We start from the raw sequence: 25,059 nt of genomic DNA on the forward strand, positions 1-25,059 counted from the left end.
CGACACCTCTGCATTGTTTGAGGAGAGAAAGGTCAACCAGGAGTAGAAACAGAACACTGAAGCCACCCTACATTTTTTTCCCTGGAAGGTTCTCTGCGAGTCCCTTATCATTGAAGCGCTGTAAATGCAGTGGTCTTGAGACTGACCACATTCTTGTGTGTGGGGGGCGGGGGTAGGGTGGGCTGCAGGCAGAAAAAGGAGGAAGGAGACAAGAAGGTCTGAGTAGATGCATTTTTTTGTTTTTCCGACAGCAGTGTCTACTTGGAGCCTTTCTTGCACCAGTGCTGCACAACATCTTGCCTGCGGTTTACAACCGCTCTTTAAAAATAATTTCCCTTTGGGACGGCCCCTGGCTGCTTCCTGCCACCCCTACCCCCACCCTCAGAGGCCCCTGGTAAAGAAACACCCGGGCTTCCCGTTCAGGTCTCTAAGAGTAAACAGCACGTTACCCGAGGCCAATTCGACCTTTTCCCTTTGCCGCCCTCAAATGACCCTTGACAGCAGCCCCTGCTCTCCCTTCAAATGGAAAACCCACAGACACACACACAAACAAAAAACCCCAAGTCTTCCTTTCGGTTGCTACCCGCAATGACGTTTCCCCCTCGGGTCCCGCCCCTCCGGAGGCTTGGAATTTTGGAATTGGTCAAGAAGCTGTGGAGACAAGGCTCTGATTGGATGCAGGGAGCTGACTGACAGCAGTCGCCGCGCCCTCCCTCCCACCCTCCCTCCCCGGTGTGCGAGTGTGTGTGTGTGTATGTGTGTGTGTGTGTGCGCGCGCGGTGTTATGCCGGACAAGAGGGAGGCGACCGTGGCGGCCGCGGCGGCTCTGTTTATTGTCCCTCTCGGTGTGTGGATGTGAGGAAGCCAGGGCTGAAGCGTGGCTGACGAAGGCGGCCTTTGAGGCAGCAGCAGAGACCTCGTCGAGGACCCGAGGTCCCGAGCAGCCTGTCTTCCAGGAGTGCGAGGACAAGGCGCCTCCGCATCCCCGCCACGTCCGGACGCCCCTGGCTCCTCGGCCGCACTCGCGCAGCTTGCACCTCCCGGAGGGCTTCGGTCCTACTGCCTGCGGCGCCCGCGGGCAGGCAAGAAGGCAGCGCTGTTGCGACTCCGCCGTCGCCGGCCGCCTCCCGCTTTCTCTTCCTTCTCCTCACCGGGGCGCTAGGCCCCGGCGACGCGACCGCCGCGCCTCGAGTTTGAGGGCAGCAGGCGGCGCGGCCTTCTCCCCGGGCTTGGCCGGACATCCGCTCTGGGTTCCCGCGATGGGGCGCGGGGGCCGGCGCGGCTAGGAGCGCAGTGAGCCGAGTGGTCGGTGCCGAGCATCGGGCCCAGCGGACCCCAGGGAGGCGGGAGCGGCGGCTGCGGCTTCGGGGCCTGTGAGCGGGAGGCACCCGCCATGGCCAAGTCGGGCGGCGGCGCGGGAGCCGGCGCTGGTGGCAACGGGGCACTGACCTGGGTGGTGAGTGACGGGCCTCCCGGGGCGGGCGGGGGTCTCGGCGGCCGCATTGTTCGCGGCCCTCCACTGGGGAGGAATTCCAGGGCGGGGGAAGGGGAAGGAGGGAAATCCCGTCCAGAGCGCGAGCCCCATCGGGGCTTGTGCCAGCAGAATCCCACCCGCGCTCCCCGCGCCTTTTCTTTCTTTCTTTCTCTTGACCTCTCTGGAGGTTCCGGCTGCAGGAGCATAACATGCACTTGAAACTTTGGGGGTACAAACCATAACATGCACTTGAAACTTTGGGGGTACAAACCTGTGTATCCTCTTTCCCCAACTCTTCTAGGGCAGTCGCGCAAGAGATGGTGGGGATGGTGAAAATGCATGTGTGTCTGTGTGGGTCAGTACTTTCTACAAGTGTGGTTTAAGAAAATACTGGACTGTGGGGCCTGTGTGAGTGTATTCTAAATGCAACCGTCTCTGGTGGTCATATCTCTCAAAGTGCAATGGATTTGGACGGTTACAGGCAATTTCCACTTACATTTGGAAAGTCTGATTGTTTGAGAGAGTATTTGCGATGGTGGTTTCATCGCAGTTAAAATATCATATCATACATGGTCCATCTGTCGGGGGGATTATGGAAAGAAGTGCTTACCTACGTCAGCATCACAGGTGAAACGGGAAGAGAGCTGAAGTGATGTCCTCCAGAGGTGACTGAAGTGCTTAGTTCTGGAGTTAAAGGATTTGGGTGCCCTGTTCCTTCTGGGGAGTCAAAGCAGTAATTGAGGAGAACTGGTGAGACCGGATTCCCAGGACAGATCCATAGTTCACCACACAGCAGGCGTTTCACTTGCTCAGCGTAGAGTTCAGACCAGGGTCATTTCCTATACAAAAAAAATCCCAGCCAAGTCAACTGACTAGGTATCCTAGACAAGAATAAAAAGTGTTACGCTTTATAGGGACTCAATGCACGAACTTGTATGTTGGCATTTTTTGTGACTTAATTCTTTGTCTCTTTCTCTCTCACTCTGGTTAAGTTTAGATGAGTTGACTAACAGTTGGGCCAATACTGACAGGTGTTTTTTTGTAAAAAGGTTGTTACAGCAGAAAAACATTTTTAACCATTTATATTTTGGTGCCAATACTTTGCAAAATAATTTGCCAGTTTCTTGTTGAATCGCTCTGAATTTTGTATACCTCTGTTAATGTATGAGAGTATGAATGGAGAGGAAATGTTAATAAGTTAGTGGACATGAGGACGAGGGAAAGCATGCATGAAAGGAATAATTTTTTTAAATGGATGGTCTTTACCTGTTACTAAAATCAAATATCTGAAAAGGAAGTTAGAGAGGTACATAGTACTGTGAGTTTTCATTCAGTGTTTGAAAGTGTTGAGACCAAAAAGTGTTTCCACTGAGGACTTCTGATTCCATTGCAGTAAACATTTTGTTTCAAGGTTGGATTGCTTTAACGTTTGATGGCAATATTTTAATTTACTATTATTTTACCTTGTAGATAATTTTATGACCACTTTTCCTTTCAACCTCAATAGGAAACTTTCATTTATATAGAAACTTAGTAAAATTTGGTGGGTTTCATTGAACATTAGAAAAACCCATTTGAAACAAAAGTTCGTATTGATTAAATTCACTATTATACTAATTATGGGAAATACAGTAAAACAGAAATAAAATCACTTAGTCTTTTATTTATAAATATTTTTATTGAATTAGAAGTTTATTTAAAAGATAATGATTGTAAGTTCTCTTTCAGATTTCATGCTTTAAGTTAGGTAATATAAGCATCTCTATGTCCATTATATATCGTTGTTCATAAATTGACTCAGTTTTATGGACAGTAATATGAGCTGGTTATGGGCTTTGGTGTCAGACTGATACAGGTTCAAATTCTGTCTTCAGTACATATGTATAGTGGATGGACTTTTTGTAGGGAAACCTAATTTTTCTAACCCTGTTTTGTCATGTGTCAAATAATGTTGCATTGAGAACTACATGAGATAACATATGTGCTTCACTGCCAAGCTTAATGTTGTTAATGACAAAGTTAAAGAAATTCACCCCCAGGAATAATAGGTTATATAAAGTCAACTATGAACTATCTATGTGTAATAATAATAATAATAATTATTATTTTTCCTTTGTAAGAATTTGGGGGTTTATTGCAATGCCATATGTTTTTGAAGAGGGGTAACTTTACCTGTGTTATTGAAACTAGTGTTACGTGGCTACCTACTTGTAGATAATAGGAAGAAATAAAAATGGAATCAGTCTGTTTTCTTTTTTTGGGGTGAGGAGTTGATGCCATGTGTTGCTGGTATTAACAGCTGTGGGGATCCATGTCAGTATGTATTAATTTTGTCATTGTGTGAAATTTACTTTTCAGTGTCAGAAACCACAAAGCAAAGTGGTTTAAGATTGACATTAATTTTGTCTTTTAATAATTTGTTTTGTTTTATTTGCAGTATCTTAACTAGAATTTTTATAATCAAAAATGAAAAATATTTGATCAAACTATTTTGAGTTAAAATTAATGGCTGTAAATGCTTCTTTGAAGTAGATGGAATTTCTTGAATTAATTCTTAATTTGTAAAACCTTGATTAGTAGAACTTCCCAATAGTCTGTTTTATTCTCAGTCTTTTATCATGTTTTAGGTGGTTTCAGGATATTTATGAATATATTAGAATATAATTATATGATTGTTATTTTTTTCGAGTAATATTATAAATTTATTCTGGATTAAAAAAAAACTGTAATGAAAGATGTTAAGCATCTAAAAAAAAAATCATAGCCAGAATGATATGCTGATATCCTTCTATCATCAAACTTCAATAATGATCTCTAAGAGTTTTTTCTTTTAAAAAAAATTAACATAGTTTCTATTGAATTATTTGAAATATATAACATTTCTACTGTGACCATTTCTAATCAAGGAAACATAGCTCTATATTTCAAATGCCTTCTAAAGATTTGTTTTAAGGACCATGCTTTAGAGGCTCATTATTGCAGGTCCACATTCATTCCATAGCCAGATTTTCATAATCAATGTATCCTTCCTATTACAATTTATTTCCCATAGTCCCAATAATAGATTTCTCTTCACTGTTTATTGAACAAACCATGCTTGTTTTTGTCATTTTACTTTTCATCAGGAATGCTTCTTTTTCTTCTTCTTAGCTGTCTAAATATTAACTAATCTTTTTTCTTTTAAAGAGAGAGAGAGAGAGAGAGAGAGAGAGAGAATTTTTATTTTTTAGTTTTTCGGCGGACACAACATCTTTGTTTATATGTGGTGTTGAGGATCAAACCCGGGCCGCACGCATGCCAGGCAGGCGCGCTACTGCTTGAGCCACATCCCCAGCCCCTAAATATTAACTAATCTTCAACGCTGAGTCTTACCAAACTTAATTTTCACCTTATGCACTTCTTTTTCTTTTATTCAATTTTGTTACACTTATCAATCATAGTCTTTTTATTCATCTTTCATGTATAATTTTGTCTTGCCAATAATATTATGAACTTCTGAAATTAGAGATCATAAAATTTCCTTGTTTAGATATATATAGTGTTTTACAGAGACTTGGATACATAATTCAACCTCAGTTATTGTTAACAAATCGGATACTTAACATACTAACTTTCTGAAATCTATTATTAGTAAGATAGGTATATTATCTTTAGGTATATTATCAAGTAAACATGATAGCAATACTTGGAAACACTTTGTATAAAATGAACTTTTTCCTGAATAGAAGTGATTTTGTTCACCTGTAGTCTCAGATCTGTTAGGTACTTAAGTGGTGACAACAGTTGCATTTTACTAAATACACTTAAAGAAGCACCCTGTATTATTTTTAAACCCTAATACAAATAAGACCCCCATTTTAAAGAAAAGTTGAAATACAATTATTGTTATTCCCATTCTCAGAAAAGGAAACAGGGATTTAGAGATTAGGAAACAAACTTTTAGGCACATGGGTAAGGCAAAAGTTGAGTTTTAAACTAGGCTTATGTACTTAACCATCAGTTATACAGCCTTCCTGTTTATAAACATTTTTTTTAAAAAAACTTGCTTTTTATACCCTAATCTGACAGAAAAGAGACTTTTAGGATATACTTTTCTCTTTCTACTAACTTTTTGCTTTCACACAAAAAGTTAAGAAGTATGTATCTTTTTAGGGTATATGTATTTAGTGTAGCAGAATACTAGGAAGGTGGCTTATGAAATCATATCATCTGGTTTTATATTTCAGCTTCTTTTAAGTGCTAACTTATTAGCTTTGGAAAAATACTTCTCTGGATCTTGGTTATTTCATCTGTACAAAGGGAATTGTCATAATAAGTGTCTATTTCATGGAGCTCTTATATAAAGATTGAGATTATCCATATAATTCTAATAGTGCTTGGCCCATTGGTGCACTTATCAGATGAATGAACACTACACATACACACATGTTTTTAAATTCAGTGAAAAGTATTTTCATACCTTTTATACCTTTTAACTTAGATAAACATTTATTTTGACAGTAGAAATCTAAGCCTTCCTGACTATTACAAATATCCCTCAGTTTCTACCTCTTTCCTTGTCCCTTGGTATGGGAGGGCATTTCTGGAGGAGCATAGATAGGGAACAGATTGTTGTGGTTAGTAGATAATATGGCCCTCAACACTTTTATATAGGTGAAATATGATTACAATGAACATTAGGGGATGGCAGCCTTGAGGGAGAAAAGAAATGCAAGGGCTGTTACAAAGGTTAAAGTTAAGTCTGAGGGGACTGTACAGATGGTGAAAAGAAAGGGCTTGTTGCTAGACTGCTATCCCCCAGTCCCATTCTTGTTGGCTTGGTGTTGGTGTAGTTTCTTTGCTGCTTATATGAATGAGTGGCTCAGTCCTATTTTAGTACCAATTGGTAAACCATCTCTGATCTGCTATCTGGCAGTGTGTGTTCTTCCACAGAAAAATAGGAATTGTGAATCATTGCCCAAATTGCTTACTCTCAGAATCTCAAGAATCTTTTTTCATAAAGATTTTTGTATATACCCATTCTGAAAAATAAAAAAGCTTTTATTTTGGTAGTTGAATGTTCTTTAAGATCAAGCCATGGATAAAGATTACATCTGTTTTTTAATTTGGAGCTAGCAATATTTCAAAAGTGTTCGAAAATTAACATTTAAAATGATTTTATATAATAGTTTTCATTTTCATTTAAAACTCCCTTAATAATGGTTTATTTGGCAGCCAGCTTTTGAACTTTAGAAAAAGTCAACTAAGATATCAACAGATGTCAGAGTTAAAAACAACTTTTAGATATATGTAGGATATTTCTCCTAATATGAAAATTATTTTACATTTTTATTGTCTTTGGTTTTATATAGGATGAATAATATTGCCTTGTTTTCTTAGATTATTGCAGTGTAATTAGGGCTTGACTTATTTATTATAAATAATTTGGTGATTTGACCATTCAAATGAGGCAGTTAGATAAATTACAAATGAACTTAAATAATACATTTTAATTATTTAAGCCTAATGCAAATTTACTTAGAATGGTCTTGGTAGGTATTTTTAAAGAAATGTTGCTTTTTAATTTTTATTTATTTATTTGTTTTTATAGTACTGGGTTTCAGATCCATGGCCTTGCACATTTGAGGCAAGGGTTCTACCATGGAGCTAAATCCCCAGCCCCACATTATTATTTTTTATTGAATGTGGAATACTGAGTGGTATCTTATTACAGGCCACGTAAGAATAAGAAAAAGTTGAATCAGAAGACCCCTTCTTTTCAATGTCTAAAATTAGCATAATTCTCTTATATTGGAGTTATCAAATATACATTGTTTTCCTTTATCATCTGAACTTGAGAATGCTTTTAAAAATGTGTATACATATGAGTTTGCTGGTCTGTTTATTCGAGCTAATTTCCTATTTTCTTTGTAGCATATTATCAGCAATAGTGTTAAAATAGAAAAGCTACCAATGGCAACATTTTTGTTTGTTTTTTAGAGATGGAGATTATGATGACAGCTCAGGAGCAGATGTAAAACATATTTGTTATTAGCTTCTTCTCTCTTCTAAGACTAAGGGTGTTTGTATTATATTTATATATATTCTGGGGGATAGAATCATCCCATTAACCAGGGGAAGAAAGTTGCCTCCTTTCTCCTAACCCCCAAATTTTGACTTTTAGTAACCTGGACGTTATTCAGAGGGCATCTTTCTGCTAATATGCAGGAGCTAAAAGAGACCATTATCCCAGTTAGAAAAGCTTGTAGACATTGCAGGGGACAAACCTCCTGTATTGGCTGCTAGTAATGAAAGATGCAAACTACCATTTGTTGAGAATGGGAACAAAAAGACAAATCTCACTTCAATGTTAATATCTACTTTGTACTTTGCTAAGGCTACTAGTCTTATTTGTTTGTTTTGGTTTCACTTACCTGTTTGCCTAGATCTAGTAAGATAATTGGGTCTGCAAAAGTAATAAGTAGGTATAAACAGTGCTCTAGAAAAAGAAACCTTCAGTTTTATCTGAACTTAATTATGTTTTAACAGATATGGAATAGTATAACCTTTTGGCATATCCTTTTTGTATTCATTGGAGAAAACTAGAAAACATGTATCAAAGAAGAAAAAGAATGGCTCACATTTCTACTTTCTACAGATAATTTGTTTTAATACTCTTTTGGGTATTTTTTCCTATGCAGGCATACATTTACACATAGTTTTTTCTGAACAAAAAGGGCTTATATTTTATATAAATATATATTTTGCAATTTTGCTTACTAAACAGTATAGTTTTAATAAACTGCTAAACCGTTTAAAATACTTGGTTACTAATGTAAATTTATATAAAAGCTATAGCATAGATGCTTCAAATTTACAAAAATATTTTTAATATGACAATTATAAATATTTACTAAATGAAATATCCAGGTTTATAGTGCTTTATATCACGTTTTAGAAATTATTTTAATATCATAATTGAGAGTTGATTTGATATCTATAAATAACTTAAAGTATCTATTTTATTATATTATACTAATATGTATTCCTTAATACTTTTTGTTACTTTAAATAGAAAGGTACCTCTTTGTATTTCCCACAACAGCTTGTCACATATGTCTTTTAGGAAAAATATTTTGGCTTAAAGTATTTTAAGTATATTGTCAGTTATATTATAATTTTACATATTCTTCATAGATAAAATTGTGAATAAAAATTAGAGAATGCAAACTATATTTGATGTTTTTATTTTTTTATAGTAAAAAATTTATTATCATAACCATTTCCAAATATAGAGTTCAATAGTGTTAAATATATTTACATTATTTTACAACAGAACTTTAAAACAATTTTTGGGGCTGGGGATGTGGCTCAAGTGATAATGCACTCGCCTGGCATGTGCGGGGCGCTGGGTTTGACCCTCAGCACCACATAAAAATAAAACAACCATGTTGTGTCCACCGAAAACTACAAAATAAACATTTAAAAAATTCTCTCTTTCTTTAAAAAAAATTATTTTGCAAAACTGAAATTCTCTATCTGTAAACACTAACTCTGCCACCACTTCCTCCAGCCCTTGCTAACAACCTTTTTACTTACCGTTTCTGTGATTTGGACTTTGATATTCATCTAAGTGGAATCATACAGTTTGTCCTTTTATAACTGGCTTATTTTGCTTGGCATAATATCCATGAACCTCAACAATATACAATAGGTAACAGAATTTTATTGTTAAGGCTGCATAATATTCCATTGTTCTTCATACCAATACCACATTTACTTTATCCATTATCCATTATTGGACATTTGAGTTGCTTCTATCTCCTGGCTATTGTGAATAATGCTGTGATGAATGTGGGGTATGCAAGTACTTCTTTGAGATTCTGCTTTGAGCTCTTTTGGATATATATCCCCAAACCATGGTTAAGTCATATGGGGATCCTATTCTTAATTTTTATAGAACTTATCAGGCTGCAACATTTTATATTCTCACTAGTAGTGCACAAGAGTGCTGATACCTCCACATTCTCACATTTGTTATTTTCTATTGACTGTTTTAATAGATGTGAGATAATATTTTATTATGGTTGAGTATTTATTTGCTTGTTGGTTATTTGTATTTGGAGACTTGTCTATTCAAGCCCTTTACCTATTCTTTTAAATTTGTTTATTCTGTTATTGAGTCATAGAATTCTTTACATATCCTGAATATTAATTCCTTATATAATTTGCTGATAGTTTCTCTACTTCTATAGGAAGGAAGGTCTGGGGTTTCCTCTGCTGCCTATTCTATTTTAATGTGTTATTGAATTGGGCTTGCTAATATCTTCTTGGGGATTTTTGCATTTAAATCCATCAGTGTGTAGTTATTGTAGTTATTCTTATATCTTTTTCTAGTTTTGATATCAGAAATGCTGGTCTTATAGAATGATTCTGGGGAAGAGTTTGAGGAAGATTGATGTTAATTCTTTTAATACTTGGTAGAATTTTCCAGTGTTGCCATCTGATCCTGGGCTTTTCCTTGTTGGAAGATTTTGATGACTGCTTCATTTTCTTTACTTTAAGTGTGTTTAGATTTTTTTTTTATTTCCTAATAATTCAGTCTTCTAGGACTTCTTCTATTTCCCCTATGTTGTCCAATCTATTGGCATATAATTGTTAAAATAAATCTCTCAGAATCCCTTTTTTTCCCTATTATATCAATAGAGATGTCCCCTCTTGTTTCAATTATAATTGAGTGTTATCTATCTCTTTTTAATGTAGCTTCCCTAAGTGTTCATCAATTTTAATCTTTTAAAAAAACCAACTCTTATTGACTTTTCCCCTATTTTTCTATCCATTTATCTCTACTGTAATCTTTATTATTTCCTTCTACAATTTTGGACTTGGTTTCTTTTTGTGGTTCTTTGAGTATAATGTTAGGTTGTTTATTTGAGATGTTTTTAATTTTAAGTGCAGTATTGCTTTAGTTGCATTATATAAGTTTTATTTTCATTAACCTTCATATGTTTTTAAAATTCCCTTGTGATTTCTCCTTTGACTCATTGTTTGAATAAGACTGCGTTAATTTCCACAAATCTGTGCGCTTTCTATTTTCCTTTCATTACTGATTTCTATTTCATTTCATTGTAGATGGAAAAGTTACTTTGTATGATTTTAATCTTAAATTTGTTATACTTATTTTGTGGCCTAGCTTGTTGTCCATGTTAAGAGAATGTTCTGTGTGCACTGGAGAAGAGTGTATTCTGTTGTTGAGTGGAGTATTTTATATGTCTGTCAGGTCTGATTGGTCTGTAGGGGTTGTTCAAGTCCTGTTTCCTTATTGATCCTCCATCGGGTTGTTCCATACATAACTGAAGGCAGGGTATTGAAGTTTCTTACCATTATTGTTTTGCCGTCAGTTTCTCCCTTTGGTTCCATTAATTTTTGTTTCATGTATTTGGGTACACTAATGTTAGAAACATGTGTTTTTATAACTATTATCTTTTGTCTTTATCTCTTGTGACAGTTTTTGTTTTAAGATCTATTTTGTCTAATGTAATTAGACAAAATAGATTCCTGTGCATGGAATATCTTCTTCCATCCTTATAGCCTTATAGCATTTTTAGACCCAAAGTGAGTCTCTTGTAAACAGCATATGGTTGGATGTTTGTATCAAGTTGGCCAATTTGTGTCTTTTAACTGGGGCATTTAATTCATTAATATTTAAAAAGTAATTATTGATATGGAAGCACTTATTATTGCCATTTGTTCTATTCTAAATGTCTTGTAGTTTTTGTCTTTCTTCCCTTACTGCCTTCTTTTTTCATTGATTTTTCTTTATAATGATATGTATTAATTACTTTCTCATTTCTTTTATGTATATTGTATAGATATTTTCTTTATGGTTATCATTGCAATTACATCAAACATCTTAGGGATAGCAGTTAATTTCAAACTAACCTCAACTTGGAAGACCCAAATCTAGAGGTGAATTTCCTCCCATTTGTTTTATCTGGAAAAGTCTTAATTCCTCTTTCTTTTTTTTTGAAGGGCAGTTTTGCTAGATATACTTGCTTGGCAATTTTTATCTTTTAGCACATTGAATATATTGTCTCACTCCCTTCTAAAACTACGAGATTTCTGCTGAGTACTTGGCTGATAACCTAATAGAAACTCTCTTGTACATGATGATTTGCTTTTCTGTTACTGCTTTGAAGATTCTCTCTTTGTGACTTTTAACAGTTATATTATGATGTGTCTCAGTATAGGTCTCCTTAGCTTTATCCTTGTTTGAATTCTTTGAGCTTCTTGAATTTATATGTACATTTCTCTGCTCACATTTGAAAAGCTGTCTGCCATTACTTCTTCAAATAGGTTCTTTACCCATTTCTCTATTCTTCTTTTGTAATGTGTATATTTTTTGATGGTGGCCTGTAAGTCCTGTAGGCTCTCTTCATTTTTCTTTATTCTTTTTTTCCTCCTCTGGCTTTCAAATTCCTATCTTCAAATGTTCTGATTTTGTTTTTGCCATTTGCCTGGTCAAGTCTGTTGTCAAGTATTTCTGTATTTTCAGTTCAGGTATTGTTTAAAAATAACATTTGACTTTTTAAATAGTTTTTAAATCTTTGTTGATTTTACTATTTTGTTTATGCATTCTTTTGCTAATTTTTTTCTTGAGTTGTCTATCTGCTCATTTAATTTGTTGAACATCCTTATGACAGTTATTTTGTATTCTTTTTCTAGTAATTCATGTGTCTCCAATCCTTTAGTGATCAGTTTCTGGAGCTTTAATTTGTTCATCTGAATAGGTTGTATTTCCCTGTTTCTTTGTATGTCTTGTTATTTTCTGTTGGAACTTTAGCATTGAAGAACTCAGCTACTTCTCTACTTTTTGCAGTCTGTTTTCATTGTGTGGGGATATTCACTATCTTAAATTATTTTATTTAGAGAATCTGGAGACCATGCAAACCATTTCTGGACATGTCTTCTCTGGGCCTGTGCACATAACCTTTTAGTTGAAGGTTTGCCTGTATTTACTCAGGAGCACTCCCTGGTGTCTGTAAGTCATACTGTGCTTCCTTGCATAGGCTGTCAATAAACCACAGAACTGGGGCTCCACCTGGTGTCTGGTTTTGGTACTGTAGATTCTGGTGCTACACCAAATCACTGCTTTTGTTCTCAGTGGCTCACAACCCAGCATGCTGTTCCTTAGATTTAGGTAAAGATGAAACCAGTCTCTAAGGTAGTACTCCTCTTACCCTTTCATTGCCTGTACATTCCACTTCTTTCCTGCCACAGGAGAAGGAGTTGGAGGTTTCTTCTCAGTCTTGCATTGCTGATAAGGGTAGGATCATCATGGTCTTTGATGTGGCTTTGTATTCACAGGACCTCTTAAGTGGTTTCTGGATTCTCACAAAGACAAGTAGTTCACATATTGTTTAATCCATGTTTACATGAGGAAGAAGGTCTTGGGCTTCCCTACTCTGCTATCTTGCTGACATGCTTTCTGATGTGGAGAAGGAGATTTGAGCAAATTGTATTCTGTGCTTATAGGAATATAGCCTAATAAATCTCATTAATATAATTTTAATGTACCAATTAAAAAGAATAAAGGAGGACATGGGGAAAGTGGTAAATTGTTGATAACAGAATGAGGTAGGGCTTTATCCCTGTTGTCCATCCCTATGTGTCACTTCACTGTACCTCATTAAGGCAAAATGTGAAAATCCAAATTACATAGAAATAAGCCTCTGGTTGGATTAATCTTGAAAATATTTTGTGGTGATGAGTTTGTTTTGGAGGAGTATCCTGGATAAGAAAGCTTTCACTTATGGTTATTGTATGTCTCAAACCTTGTTGTTTTTTGTTTTTTGGGGGGGAGGGGATATAAGCTACTGGGGTCTAACCAAGGGGTACTTTAACACAGAGCTACATTCCCAGACCTTTTTTTTTTTTTTTTTTTTTGAGACAGGGTATCTCTAAGTTGCTGAGGTTGGCCTTGAATTTAACAATCCTCCTGTCTCGGCCTCCCTAGTCTCTGCAATTATAGTTGTGCCTGGCTTGTCCCTAACCTTTATGCCAATAATTGAAAACTTAGAAATGTAATTCCTTTTTTTGGGAGGGAGGGCTCCGGGGATTGAACCCAGGGGCATTTAACCACTGAGCCACATTCCCAGCCCTTTTATGTAGTTCTAAGTTCAAATGGTAGAAAGTTACTCAACTTAGATTCCATAGTTCCTGTCATCTTCATTGTTAGTACTTTCTTAAAAGAGTGTGATCTTATGGGCTGGGGTTGTGACTCAGCGGCAGAGCACTTGCCTAGCAAGTGCAAGGCGTTGGGATCGATCCTTAGCACCACATAAAAATTAATAAATAAAGGTACTGTGTCCAACTATAACTAAAAAATATATATTTTTAAAAAAGAGTGATCTTAGTCATTGTGATCTTTGTTTTAGCTATTCTGAAGATCCATTTTAAAAATCAAGTGCTTTTATTGTTAAATTTATTTTTTATAAATTTACAAACTTATGTCATAAAAGCCAGGAGTACAATTAGAAACTCGAAGACTATTTAAACATACATTTCATATTCTGGCTACCTAGTTCATCATTTAACTCTTGACAATAATAGACTATGAACAATTATTTTTTTTGTCCAAAGATGTTAAATGATGTCAGCAGTATTAATGGGTAGGTGTATAAATGAAAGAATATATAAGAGTATGGTATAAAATATGATAAAATTAATTATAATACCCTTATTTTGAAATATTATTAAATAATATAAAATTTATGGCATTAGGAAATTATAGTCAATGTTTGAATTTGCTTAGTGTTTGAGTCAAAGATAATGCATTTTTATTTTTGAAAATATATAATGACATCTTGGGCTGGGGATGTGGCTCAAGCGCTAGCGCGCTGCACTTGCCTGGCATGTGTATGGACCGGGTTCGATCCTCAGCACCACATACAAACAAAGATGTTGTCTGCCGAAAACTAAAAAAAAAAAACAATATATATATATATATATATATATATATATATATATATATATATACATATATATAAAATTTTTTCTCTCTCTCTCTCTCTCTCTCAAAAAAAAAAGAAAATATATAATGACATCTTAAAAATAATAACTTTGGAGATGATGGTATGTTTATGTCTAGGAATTGGATTCGGGTTGTATACTGATTGTTTAAATATGCAAAACAAAAATCTACCTACCATTCTTTATCTTGTATTTTTTCTACTGAAGTTCAAAGGCTAATGAGAATATGTCAGTTCTCATTGTGCTTGAGTTTTCTGACCCTAAAAATACAGGCCGTCATAATATCCTCCTTTCTGTGGAATAACATATTTGTTAGTATTAGGGAATTCCAGAAGGAGAATGTTCTTTACTGGAAAATCTTTAGTCTTAGGAATTTGATTTGTGGATCCTCATCTGCTATAGGAATTGTTAGCATTAAAATCTGTTTCCTTAGAACTAGCAGAGAAACTGAAATCATAGGGTGTTTCAGGGTTGAGGCGCCCAGAGCTGATGGTGGCATAATCTATAAAAGTGTGACATTCAAGGATTTTATAAACCATGTTATTTCTGCCATATCAAGTGTTTATTACTACTTAGGTTAATATTTGCATAGGTTATTTTTATCTAAATTTTACTAGAGACTTTAACTTAATGGCAGGGAACCTACATCTGAAAGCTTTTGGGACCCCTGCAGCCACCCAGATTTAGTCATTGTAACCTGACCTGTCAAGCTCACATTTCTTGAGAAATTTTAAGAATACAAAAATTAACTTGCTATCTTTAAATTTTTTTTTTTTTAGTTGTAGATGGCAGCATGCCTTTATTTTATTTATCTTTATGTGGTACTGAGGGTTGAATCCAGGGCCTTACACGTGCTAGGCTAGTGCTCTGCCACTGGGTTACAGCCCCAGCCCCATAACTTGCTATCTTGCAGAACTGGGTAATGTTTGTATTCTTAGTTGAATAAATGGAGACTATCCTAGTAATTCTGGTGACTATGTGTACCCACATTCTGGGCTCAGTCAAAACTGCCACTTCAAGTTGTATTTAAAAAACAAAATTAGAACTAGATGGATTTGTGTTCTAAAGAATACAACATCTCAAACACCAGTGATTTTGAAAAAATTTTCCATTTTAAATAATAAAAAAAGAAAACCATTTCATGTGTCCATACACATTTTAGCTTACCCCTTGGTAGGTTATTTAAATATGATTTTTTGGTTAATTTTAGACTCTTTTTGATCAGAACAATGCTGCAAAAAAAGAGGAGTCAGAAACTGCAAACAAAAATGATTCTTCAAAGAAGCTGTCTGTTGAGAGAGTGTATCAAAAAAAGACACAACTTGAACACATTCTCCTTCGTCCTGATACATATATTGGTTCAGTGGAGCCATTAACACAGGTAATTACTTGTTGATATCAGGAAATATGTACTTCTATCTACTTTTTAATAGTGATCAAACTATTCTGATTTAATGGGCTTTTTAAATCCACAATTTCCTATCTTCATGATCATGAGTAAATAAGGAGAGAGATCTAGGGTTTTTTTCCTCCTGAAAATAAAAACTATCAGAAGAAGGAAGTGTAGAGTAAAATGGTGCCATGTAAACTTTTAAAAGGTTTATAAGTTCTTGCTGTGGTTTACTTTAATGATAATACGTTCTAGAACTTATCCAGGGAGTGTTATTTAGTGCTCATTATGCACTTGTCCTACGTATATTATTTGTTTGATCCTAACAATTTGGGGAAGTAAATATTTTTATCTTTATAGTTGAGGAAAGAGAAACTTCAATAAATTAAACTAACTTGCTCAGATCTCTCAGAACTGGGCTCTAAGATAAGACTCTTGAGTTCAAAGTCATGCTTTGTTCATATTATTTCACTCAGTGCTTCCTGTACTATAGAAAAATATAGAGCATAAAGTAAAAATGTAAAGTAAATATTTCTTTATACTTTTCTATTTTGCTTAACTACTGTTTCTAATGATTCTTGGTGCCTTAAAGAAAAAGACAAGTAAATTGCCAGATTTTGGGAATTTGATCTGGGGGTTATCATCTTTTATAGGAATGGTTAGAATTAGAATCACTGAACAGAGAAACTAGAATCATCATAGTTATTGTTGCTTTTTGTTTGTTTGTTTTGGGGATGGAACCCAAGGCTCCATGCATGCATGGAGCTTTCCCACTGAACTATGTCCCCTGTCCTTGTGCCTTATATTAAAGCTGATTTTATGTATGAATAAGAATATAGATGTGTAAAAAATGAACAATTTCTCAATTTTGAGATTGAATTCCACATGCATAGTGAACTTGATTTACACCTGAAATTGTATATTTTCCTTTATTTTGAAAACCTAACCATTTATATAGAGTAAATGACAGAATGTGGATTTATACAATGTAAAATTGATGTTAAGAACTTATGAAGTAAAAAGGTGTGTTTGCATTTCTCTCAATGCAGTTAATGTGGGTATACGATGAAGATGTAGGGATGAATTGCAGAGAGGTTACCTTTGTTCCAGGTTTATATAAGATCTTTGATGAAATTTTGGGTGAGTACTTGCTTAAGATGTAATGCATCTATTAATATCATAATATTCCTGTGTATATAAAGCTATGTTTATAGTATAAAATTTAAAGTTATATCTCTCACTTTTACGCTGAATATAAATGTTCTCCAGAAAATTTATACCATTACCAGTATTTTCATATTGCTATACTTCGTATGTTTGGATTTCAGTTTTTGTTCATCTGTAAAATGATTGTGTTGTATTTGTAATCCCATAGTTGGTTTATGCTCCTATATATGTAGTCATCTGGGGTTTGCTAACATTACAGTTACATGTTAAATATGGAAATTACAGGGCCTGATCTTGGTGGATTCTGGGAGTTGGAAGTGGAACGTTTAAATTGGGTTTTTCACCAACAAATTGAGTATTTTTGTTGGGCAGTCAAGTTTAGTAGCCTGTGTTCTAAATGGTGTGTCTTTTTCAAATCACATGATTAAGAGTGAAGTTTGACCACATAATTGACTCCTTAGGAATGCTTATACTTTGAAATGGTTTTAACCTTAAACTTTAGTCAAGAAATTATTCTGCCTGCTCATTAGTACAACTTAAAGTTTCCCAGATCTTGGGGTTGTGTGGATCTCTCTGAGCTTCTTTCTGTTAGTCCTTGGGAAAAGGAGAGTAAGACTGGTTACATTTTGTACTTTCACATTTGCCTCCTCACTGTCCATTTAGTTTTACTATTTTAGGTTTATTACGAAGTGTTTGTCAAGAACACATTCCTTTTGTGTTTAAAGTTCAACTTGACAACTAACTTGTGTTTATATTTTCTTGAGGCAGTAATTAATGAAAGCAAAAATATTTTTATCATTAGCTATAGTGAGTAAGATTTAGCATTTTGATTCCTAAGGGTGTTGAAGACTTTAATTAAAAAATAACTGGTTGGTTTCAGTTCCATCTGCATATAAAATCACTAGTTTATTGAAGGAGATTAAGAGAAAGTAATTATTTGTAAATAAGATAAAATATAATTAACCAAATTTTTATTTTTATGCCTGATGTAGGGTGTTAAGTGCAGATGTTTTTGCTCATATTTGTTTTTACATATCACTAAAACAGATCCTCCCTTTGTGTGTGTGTGTGTGTGGTACAAAACATGAAATTCATTTGGTGTGATAGAAACTACAAATCTTACTTAGAAATCAAGATTTTTTTTAGAAGTTAATGATAATTTGCATTAACTATTACCATTTAGATGTTTATATTAAGTAGTGATACACATACAGTTGTGTTCATATATTTGTTTATATAACTGTAAATTTTATTATCATTGATATGTTTAATTTTGTAGTTAATGCTGCTGACAATAAGCAGAGGGATAAGAATATGACCTGCATTAAGGTTTCTATTGATCCGTAAGTATATTTCAAGTTAAGATTTTATGCTTAGTTGTTGAGCACTATTTATGAATAGTGCTCAAATGCATAATGTACATATTTAGTACATTTTTGCTTCTCTTTTGCTTCTCTTTTGCTTCAGACTTTGTGGTTTTTATCTTTTTTTTTTTTCCTGTCATTTATAACCTTTCTCCTCATATTTCTTCCCTATGGGAGCCATTGGAGACCATTTCTCTTTGATAGTCTCATTTTAGCTGCAAAAGTAATCACTCTATCTTTTCTTTCTGCCCTTACTTCAGGACTTAAGGCTAAGTGCTATTAATGCTATTCCAGGTACATTATGAGTTAAGTTTTATGACCAGCCTTTAGATTTTTCCATTATGTATGATATGGTTTAACAAATTAGGTGCTGTTGATTTTCAGAATATATACCAGATTTTTATGTTGGCTTTTTTGAAGGGTGAATAGATATAAAATAATCATAGTTTTACATTATAAACAGAGGTCTTTTGTTTATCCTGTTTTACCTGCATGCCTCCTAGCTAGTCTTTCTTTTAATTTCACTGGAAATCTAACATGGCTTTAAGAATTTTTTTTAATAAACATGGAGAATTAACAATTTATTAACAATTAACAATTTAGGTATAGCCTTACTGTCTGTAATTTAATTCCAGATGATATTGTTCAGGTTAATGATATAGCAAAACTATATCTGGTAATATCATGAAATTAACTGTATCTTATATAAAAATGTTACCACATGACTATCTTACTGAAGGTCTTGATTTTTTCATTCTTTTTTTTTTATTTGGGTTATTTCTATAGTGAAAATATTCTTTTTTAAAAAATATTTATTTTTAAGTTTTAGGTAGACCCAATATGTTTATTTTACATTTTTATGTGGTGCTGAGGATCAAACTCAGTGCCTCATGCATGCTAGGCGAGTACTCTACCAGTGAGCCACAACACCATCCCTCTATAGTGAAAATATTCTTGAGAACTGATATGGTTAGATGTATAGTATGTTTAAAAGTTTTACAGAAGTTTAAGACTGTTTTAAGGAAATTTTATCCATTAAGATTTCTTCCTTATTTAGGAAATTGTCAGTTAAATACAATACCTTTGATCATATATTATGTTTTACGTGAGCTAGTCAGATATAATAGATATTGAATAGTTAATATCTTTTAACCTTTTTTAAAATTCAAAATTAAAATATTCTGATAGACACCTGAGGACTCTGCTTAAATACATTCTTTTAAAAAATTTTTGTTTTAATTAGTTATACATGAAAGTAGAATACAGTTATGTACTTTAATATATCATACATAGATGGGATATAATTTCTTATTTTTCTGAATAAACATGTTGCAGAATCATATTTGTCATGTGGTCACATATATACATACAGTAACAATGTCTACTTTATTCTACTATCTTTCCTATCCCCACATCCCTCATCACTTCCCTCTACCTAATCTAAGGTAACACTATCCTTCCCTAGTGCCCACCCACCCCATCCCCTGCTTTATTGTGAATTAGCATCCACATATTAGAGAAAACATTTAGCCTTTGGTTTTGTGGTATTGGCTTATTTCGCTTAGCATGATATTCTCCGACTCCAACCATTTACTGGCAAATACCATAATTTCACTCTTCTTTAAAGCTGAGTAATATTCCATTGAGTATATATACCACATTTTCTTTATGCTTTCATCTATTGAGGGACGCCTAGGTTGGTTTCATAGTCTAGCTATTGTGAATTAAGCTGTTAAACATTGATGTGGCTGTGTCACTATGGTATGCTAATTTTAAGTCCTTTGGGTATAAACCAAGGAGTGGGATAGCTGGGTCAAATGGTGGTTCCATTGCCAGTTTTCTGAGGAATCTCCATACTGCTTTCCAATTAAATTCTTTTATTTTGATCTAGCCACATTAATTGAACAATACTGAATTTACAAAATGGATTAAAAATCTTATAACAAAATGAAAAAGAAGTGAGACATAATACAACTCTGTAGATTGGATAAGGCTGTTTGGTGCTTATCAGTTTATTACATATTCTATACAAAGAGTGCTTTTCTGTAACTGGTACTTTTATCATTACGTTTTAAATTCTCAACAAACATTTTTGAGTGGGCATACAGTGAAACAAAAATCATAACTAAATTTATTTGGTTCTTAATGGCAATGAGATTTAAGGTTTTTTTCTTATTATTACCACCTCATTTTTAATTACCTCTTCTGGAAAAATTTTTTATTTTAATATAAAATAAAATTAGCTACTCCAAGTAAAAAAGGGTGGAGACACCTCTCCTTTTTAAATTTCTGTTGTTATTATTTATAAATCATTGATGGGAAGTTATTGAATCTCTGCCCTGAATTTTATGTTTACCTAAAATGGGTAACTATATGTTTTAGTCAGCTTTTTCACTGCTGTGACTAAAGGACCCAACCACAACAACTGTAGAGGAGGAAAAGTTTGTTCAAGGGCTCATGGTTTCAGAGCTCTTAGTCCATAAAAGGCTGGCTCCAATACTTAGGGGCTTGAGGTGAGGCAAAAATATCGTTGTGGAAGAGTGTGGCTGAAGGAAGCATCTTACACGATGATCAGAAAGCAAAGAGGGAGAAATTCCACTTGCCAGATACAATATATACCCCAAAGCCATGCCCACCAATGGCCCACCTCCTCCAGTCACACCCCACCTGCCTCCAGTTACCACTAAATTAATTCTATCAGGGATTAACTCACTGATTATTACTTTAAGGCTCTGACAATCTAATCATTTCCCCACTGAACCCTCTTGCATTATCTCACATGTGAGTTTTTGGGGGCCACCTCATATTACAAACCATAACAGTATGCATTTTGTGACAAGCTGCAGATTCTTTTATTTTTGAATTTTAACTAACATTTTGACTTTTGTGAATTTCCTCTCATAAAGTCATTTTTTAACTACATATATTATAGAAATAATGTTATTTTTATTAAGATGAATTTCATTTCAGTCATAATTTTTGCTTAAGTTTTTCTAATTTAATAATTCATTTTAAAACAATTCAAATGGAACAGAGTGCTCTTATGCTGTTTATTCAATTGAACCATTTTCTCTGGCTAATTTATATGAAAAGAAAACTATTGCTGATTTTTTTTTTTTTTTTTTTTTGTATCAGAGACTGAACTCGGGGGTGTTTAACCACTGAGCCGCATCCCCAGCCCTGTTTTGTATTTTGTTTAGAGACAGGGTCTCACTGAGTTGCTTAGTGCCTCGCTTTTGCGAGGCTGGCTTTGAACTCGCAATCCTCCTGCCTCAATCTCTATAGCTGCTGGGATTATAGGTGTGTGCCACTGTACCCAGCCTATAGCTGATTTCTTGTAAAAGTGTTATTTCTTTTATTCTTTTCTGGGAGGTTGAGAAGAATTACTTTTTCTGAGAAATTTTGTAGTATTACCTTATAGATCTTAGTGATTCTAGTTTGAGTTATGATTCAGGGATTGAAATTTGTATCCTTAGCAAGTATTTTCTTGAGATAAATCAGTGGCTAAGTTGGTAATGACTGGCATCAGGCTTGCAGATAGTAAGATTTATTCAGGATAACATTACTTTTTAAGGAAATTAATGTATGTTTAATTTTAAGCTCTAAACTTGGTTGTTTATTTACAGTGAGTCGAACATTATAAGCATTTGGAATAATGGGAAAGGCATTCCAGTAGTGGAACACAAAGTAGAGAAAGTTTATGTTCCTGCTTTAATTTTTGGACAACTTTTAACATCCAGCAATTATGATGATGATGAGAAAAAAGTTACAGGTAAAGTCTGAATGGCATTTTGATTGAGAAATACTGTTTTCTTAACACAATCTGATACCTTTCTATTTTTATGTAAAGTATTACAAGAAAGGAAACCTGTGTAGTATTGTTGTGAGAAAATCCTTTTCAGAATTAACATTTATAAAATACTATCATATACTATTGTCTTGGTCATATAGTTTTGTCAAAAACATTTAAAAAGTCTGGTAATACACTAAAGTTAGAATTGCTGGAACTGTAATTTGACAATTTGAATTTTAAGTTAGACAAGACTATTATGATACTTATATATATATATAAATCTGTTATTATATAAGCCAATGTCTGGGGGTATTAAATTACTTTTAAACTGTTTTTCTTAAGAGGGTCAAAATTAAAAGGCTAGACTCTGTAAATAAAGTAGAAAGGGATCAAACAAATGTTTTCTTATTTATGTTGCTCAAGTAGGTTGATAGTTCCTAGATAGTAGAAAAGGGATTTTGATTGAAAGTTCTGGTGTCATACTTAACCTAGATCTACTGTGTTGTAGGAAATACCAAGCTTAATTGTTTTCAAATAGTAAAGATAATCTGTCTTAATTATACTATTGTGTATGCTAAATTTTAATGTTCTCATTAAGTGAAAAAAAATGCTAAAAATATTCAATCAATAACTGATAAGATACAGTAAGAACTGTTTTTCATTAGATTCTGTCCTGTGGTAGATAATTAGCAAAGTTTCTTTAAAATAATTTTCACTAAATATTTTACATTTAATTTAACAGGTGGTCGTAATGGTTATGGTGCAAAACTTTGTAATATTTTCAGTACAAAATTTACGGTAGAAACGGCTTGCAAAGAATACAAGCATAGTTTTAAACAGGTATGATAGAAATGTGGATTTCATTTAAAAATGTTATTGTTTTGCTGATACCTATGTAACATTTTTTTTCTTTTTTTTTTTTTAAGCGTTAAGTAAGTAAAGAGACACCAGAATGCCTGGGAGATTTTATATAAGCTGATCTTTCTATTATTCTCTTAAAGCAAAATGCTTTATTTAACAGACTTCTTTAACCTTGTCAAGTGTTAGTAAAAATGTCCCAAATATTATAGACTTATTTAAATGCAGCCACTTAGCATGGTTGAAAATTCCTCATTGAATCTTCAAATTTACATTTGAAAATTTTTGGCAGGTCATTAAAAATAGTTGAAAGTTTATGTAACCTTATTTAATTTTGTCAGAAAAAGCATCATGTTTTTAATTTAATATCCTCAACAGTGTTATAATAGTAACATTTTTTAAATCTCTAATATTAGTTTCAAGGATTTGTTTGATTTGTTGTAAGGTTGGAAATAGTTGGTAAATGAATGTATTCATGAGCCAAGTCTTTATGTATTATAAAATGTAAAAGCATTATAGAAATATTTGAGTATTTTTTCTTTTAAAGACATGGATGAATAATATGATGAAGACTTCTGAAGCCAAAATTAAACATTTTGATGGTGAAGATTACACATGCATAACATTCCAACCAGATCTGTCTAAATTTAAGATGGAAAAACTTGACAAGGATATTGTGGCCCTTATGACCAGAAGAGCATATGATTTGGCTGGTTCATGTAAAGGGGTCAAGGTCATGTTTAATGGAAAGAAATTGCCTGTAAGTGTCTTCTATTTAAAATATAACAATGTATTATTTTAGAATATAGTTGGAGCTTGCATTTTAAATCTAATTTGATAATCTTTCTTTTAACTTGTGTGTTTAGACGATTAAAGTGATTATTGATTTATGTGGATTAAATTCTGTCATGTTGCTGATTTATGTTCCTTTAATTTGTTCTTTGTTGCTTAAGTCTTCCAATTGTGTCTTCTGGTTATGAGTATTTTTAAAATGCTGTGTTTTTATTTTTTCTATTTACTTGTACTTTTAAAGACCTTTTTAGTCATTTCCATAAGATTTATAGTAAACATACTTGTCTGAATGGTTTTGAGCCCACCTTTAAACATTACTTTATATTTAGTGAAAGGACAGTATAAACCCAGGTTCTTCATTCCTTCCTTGAGTCATTCTCATCATAGATTTCACTTTTCCATAGGATGTAAACATCAGACAGAGAAGAAAGAGAATGAAGCAGAAGAAATATTTGAAAATGTAATGGCAAAAAAAAAATTAGTGACATTGTTATTGCTTTAAGCAATTTTCTTATAGAGCAATTAAAAATACAATAAAAGATTATATTTTACATTTATTCAGTTTCCAGTGTTCTCATTCTTAGAGTAGATTTCAGTTTCTGATCTGTGTGTGTGTGTGTGTGTGTGTGTGTGAGAGAGAGAGAGAGAGAGAGAGAGAGAGAGAGAGAGAGAGAGAGAAAGAGAGGGAGAGATAGAGAAAGAGAGGGAGAGGGGGAGAGACAGGGTCTTGCATGTTGCTGGGGCCTTCCTGGTACTCCTGGTTTCAAGCAGTCTTCCTGTCTCAGCCTCCTAAGTAGTTGGAACTATAGACATGCATGCACCACCATATCTAATTTCAGTTTCTGATCTTAGTCATATTCCTTCTGTATGAAGATTTTCCTATAATGTTTCTTGTGGAATAGGTGGCGATGAATTTTGTTTGAGATAGTATTTTTTCCACTCTCAAAAGATATTTTCACTGGATATAGAATTGTGGGTTGACAAAGCCCCGTTGTCTATCACTAATTTTGAAAAATTCTAGCCATTTCTTCAAATATTTCTTCTGACCTTTCTTTTCCTTCTAGTATATTATGTCTAAATTTTATTGTTTGTATTATCCCAACCTCTTAGATAGTTTCCTTGTTTTATTCCATCTGTTTTCTCTTTGTATTTCAGTTCTCTTCCTTTTGCACTATCTTCAAGTTCATTGATTGTTTGTTGTTGTTGTTGT

The 25,059-nt window shown here is 34.1% G+C and overlaps 1 protein-coding gene across 2 annotated transcripts in view; it reads left to right on the top strand.

Moving 5' to 3' along the window:
- Positions 1–1,322: 1,322 nt before the first annotated feature.
- The window catches only part of TOP2B (DNA topoisomerase II beta), a 58,243-nt gene continuing 34,506 nt past the window's right edge, over positions 1,323–25,059 (top strand). The window contains exons 1-7 of one of the 2 annotated variants that reach the window (XM_081286685.1): positions 1,323–1,456; positions 15,711–15,866; positions 16,925–17,015; positions 18,322–18,385; positions 22,033–22,178; positions 22,942–23,039; positions 23,605–23,817. In XM_081286685.1, the coding sequence (XP_081142811.1) occupies positions 1,394–1,456; positions 15,711–15,866; positions 16,925–17,015; positions 18,322–18,385; positions 22,033–22,178; positions 22,942–23,039; positions 23,605–23,817 (831 nt within the window). In that variant the 5' untranslated portion in view covers positions 1,323–1,393. Of the gene's footprint in view, positions 1,457–15,695; positions 15,867–16,924; positions 17,016–18,321; positions 18,386–22,032; positions 22,179–22,941; positions 23,040–23,604; positions 23,818–25,059 lie in introns of both variants that reach the window. The other variant, XM_081286684.1, reaches the window with a different exon arrangement.

Source organism: Spermophilus citellus, assembly GCF_964194105.1.
Source record: "Spermophilus citellus genome assembly, chromosome: 3".
Classification (NCBI taxonomy): Eukaryota; Metazoa; Chordata; class Mammalia; order Rodentia; family Sciuridae; genus Spermophilus; species Spermophilus citellus.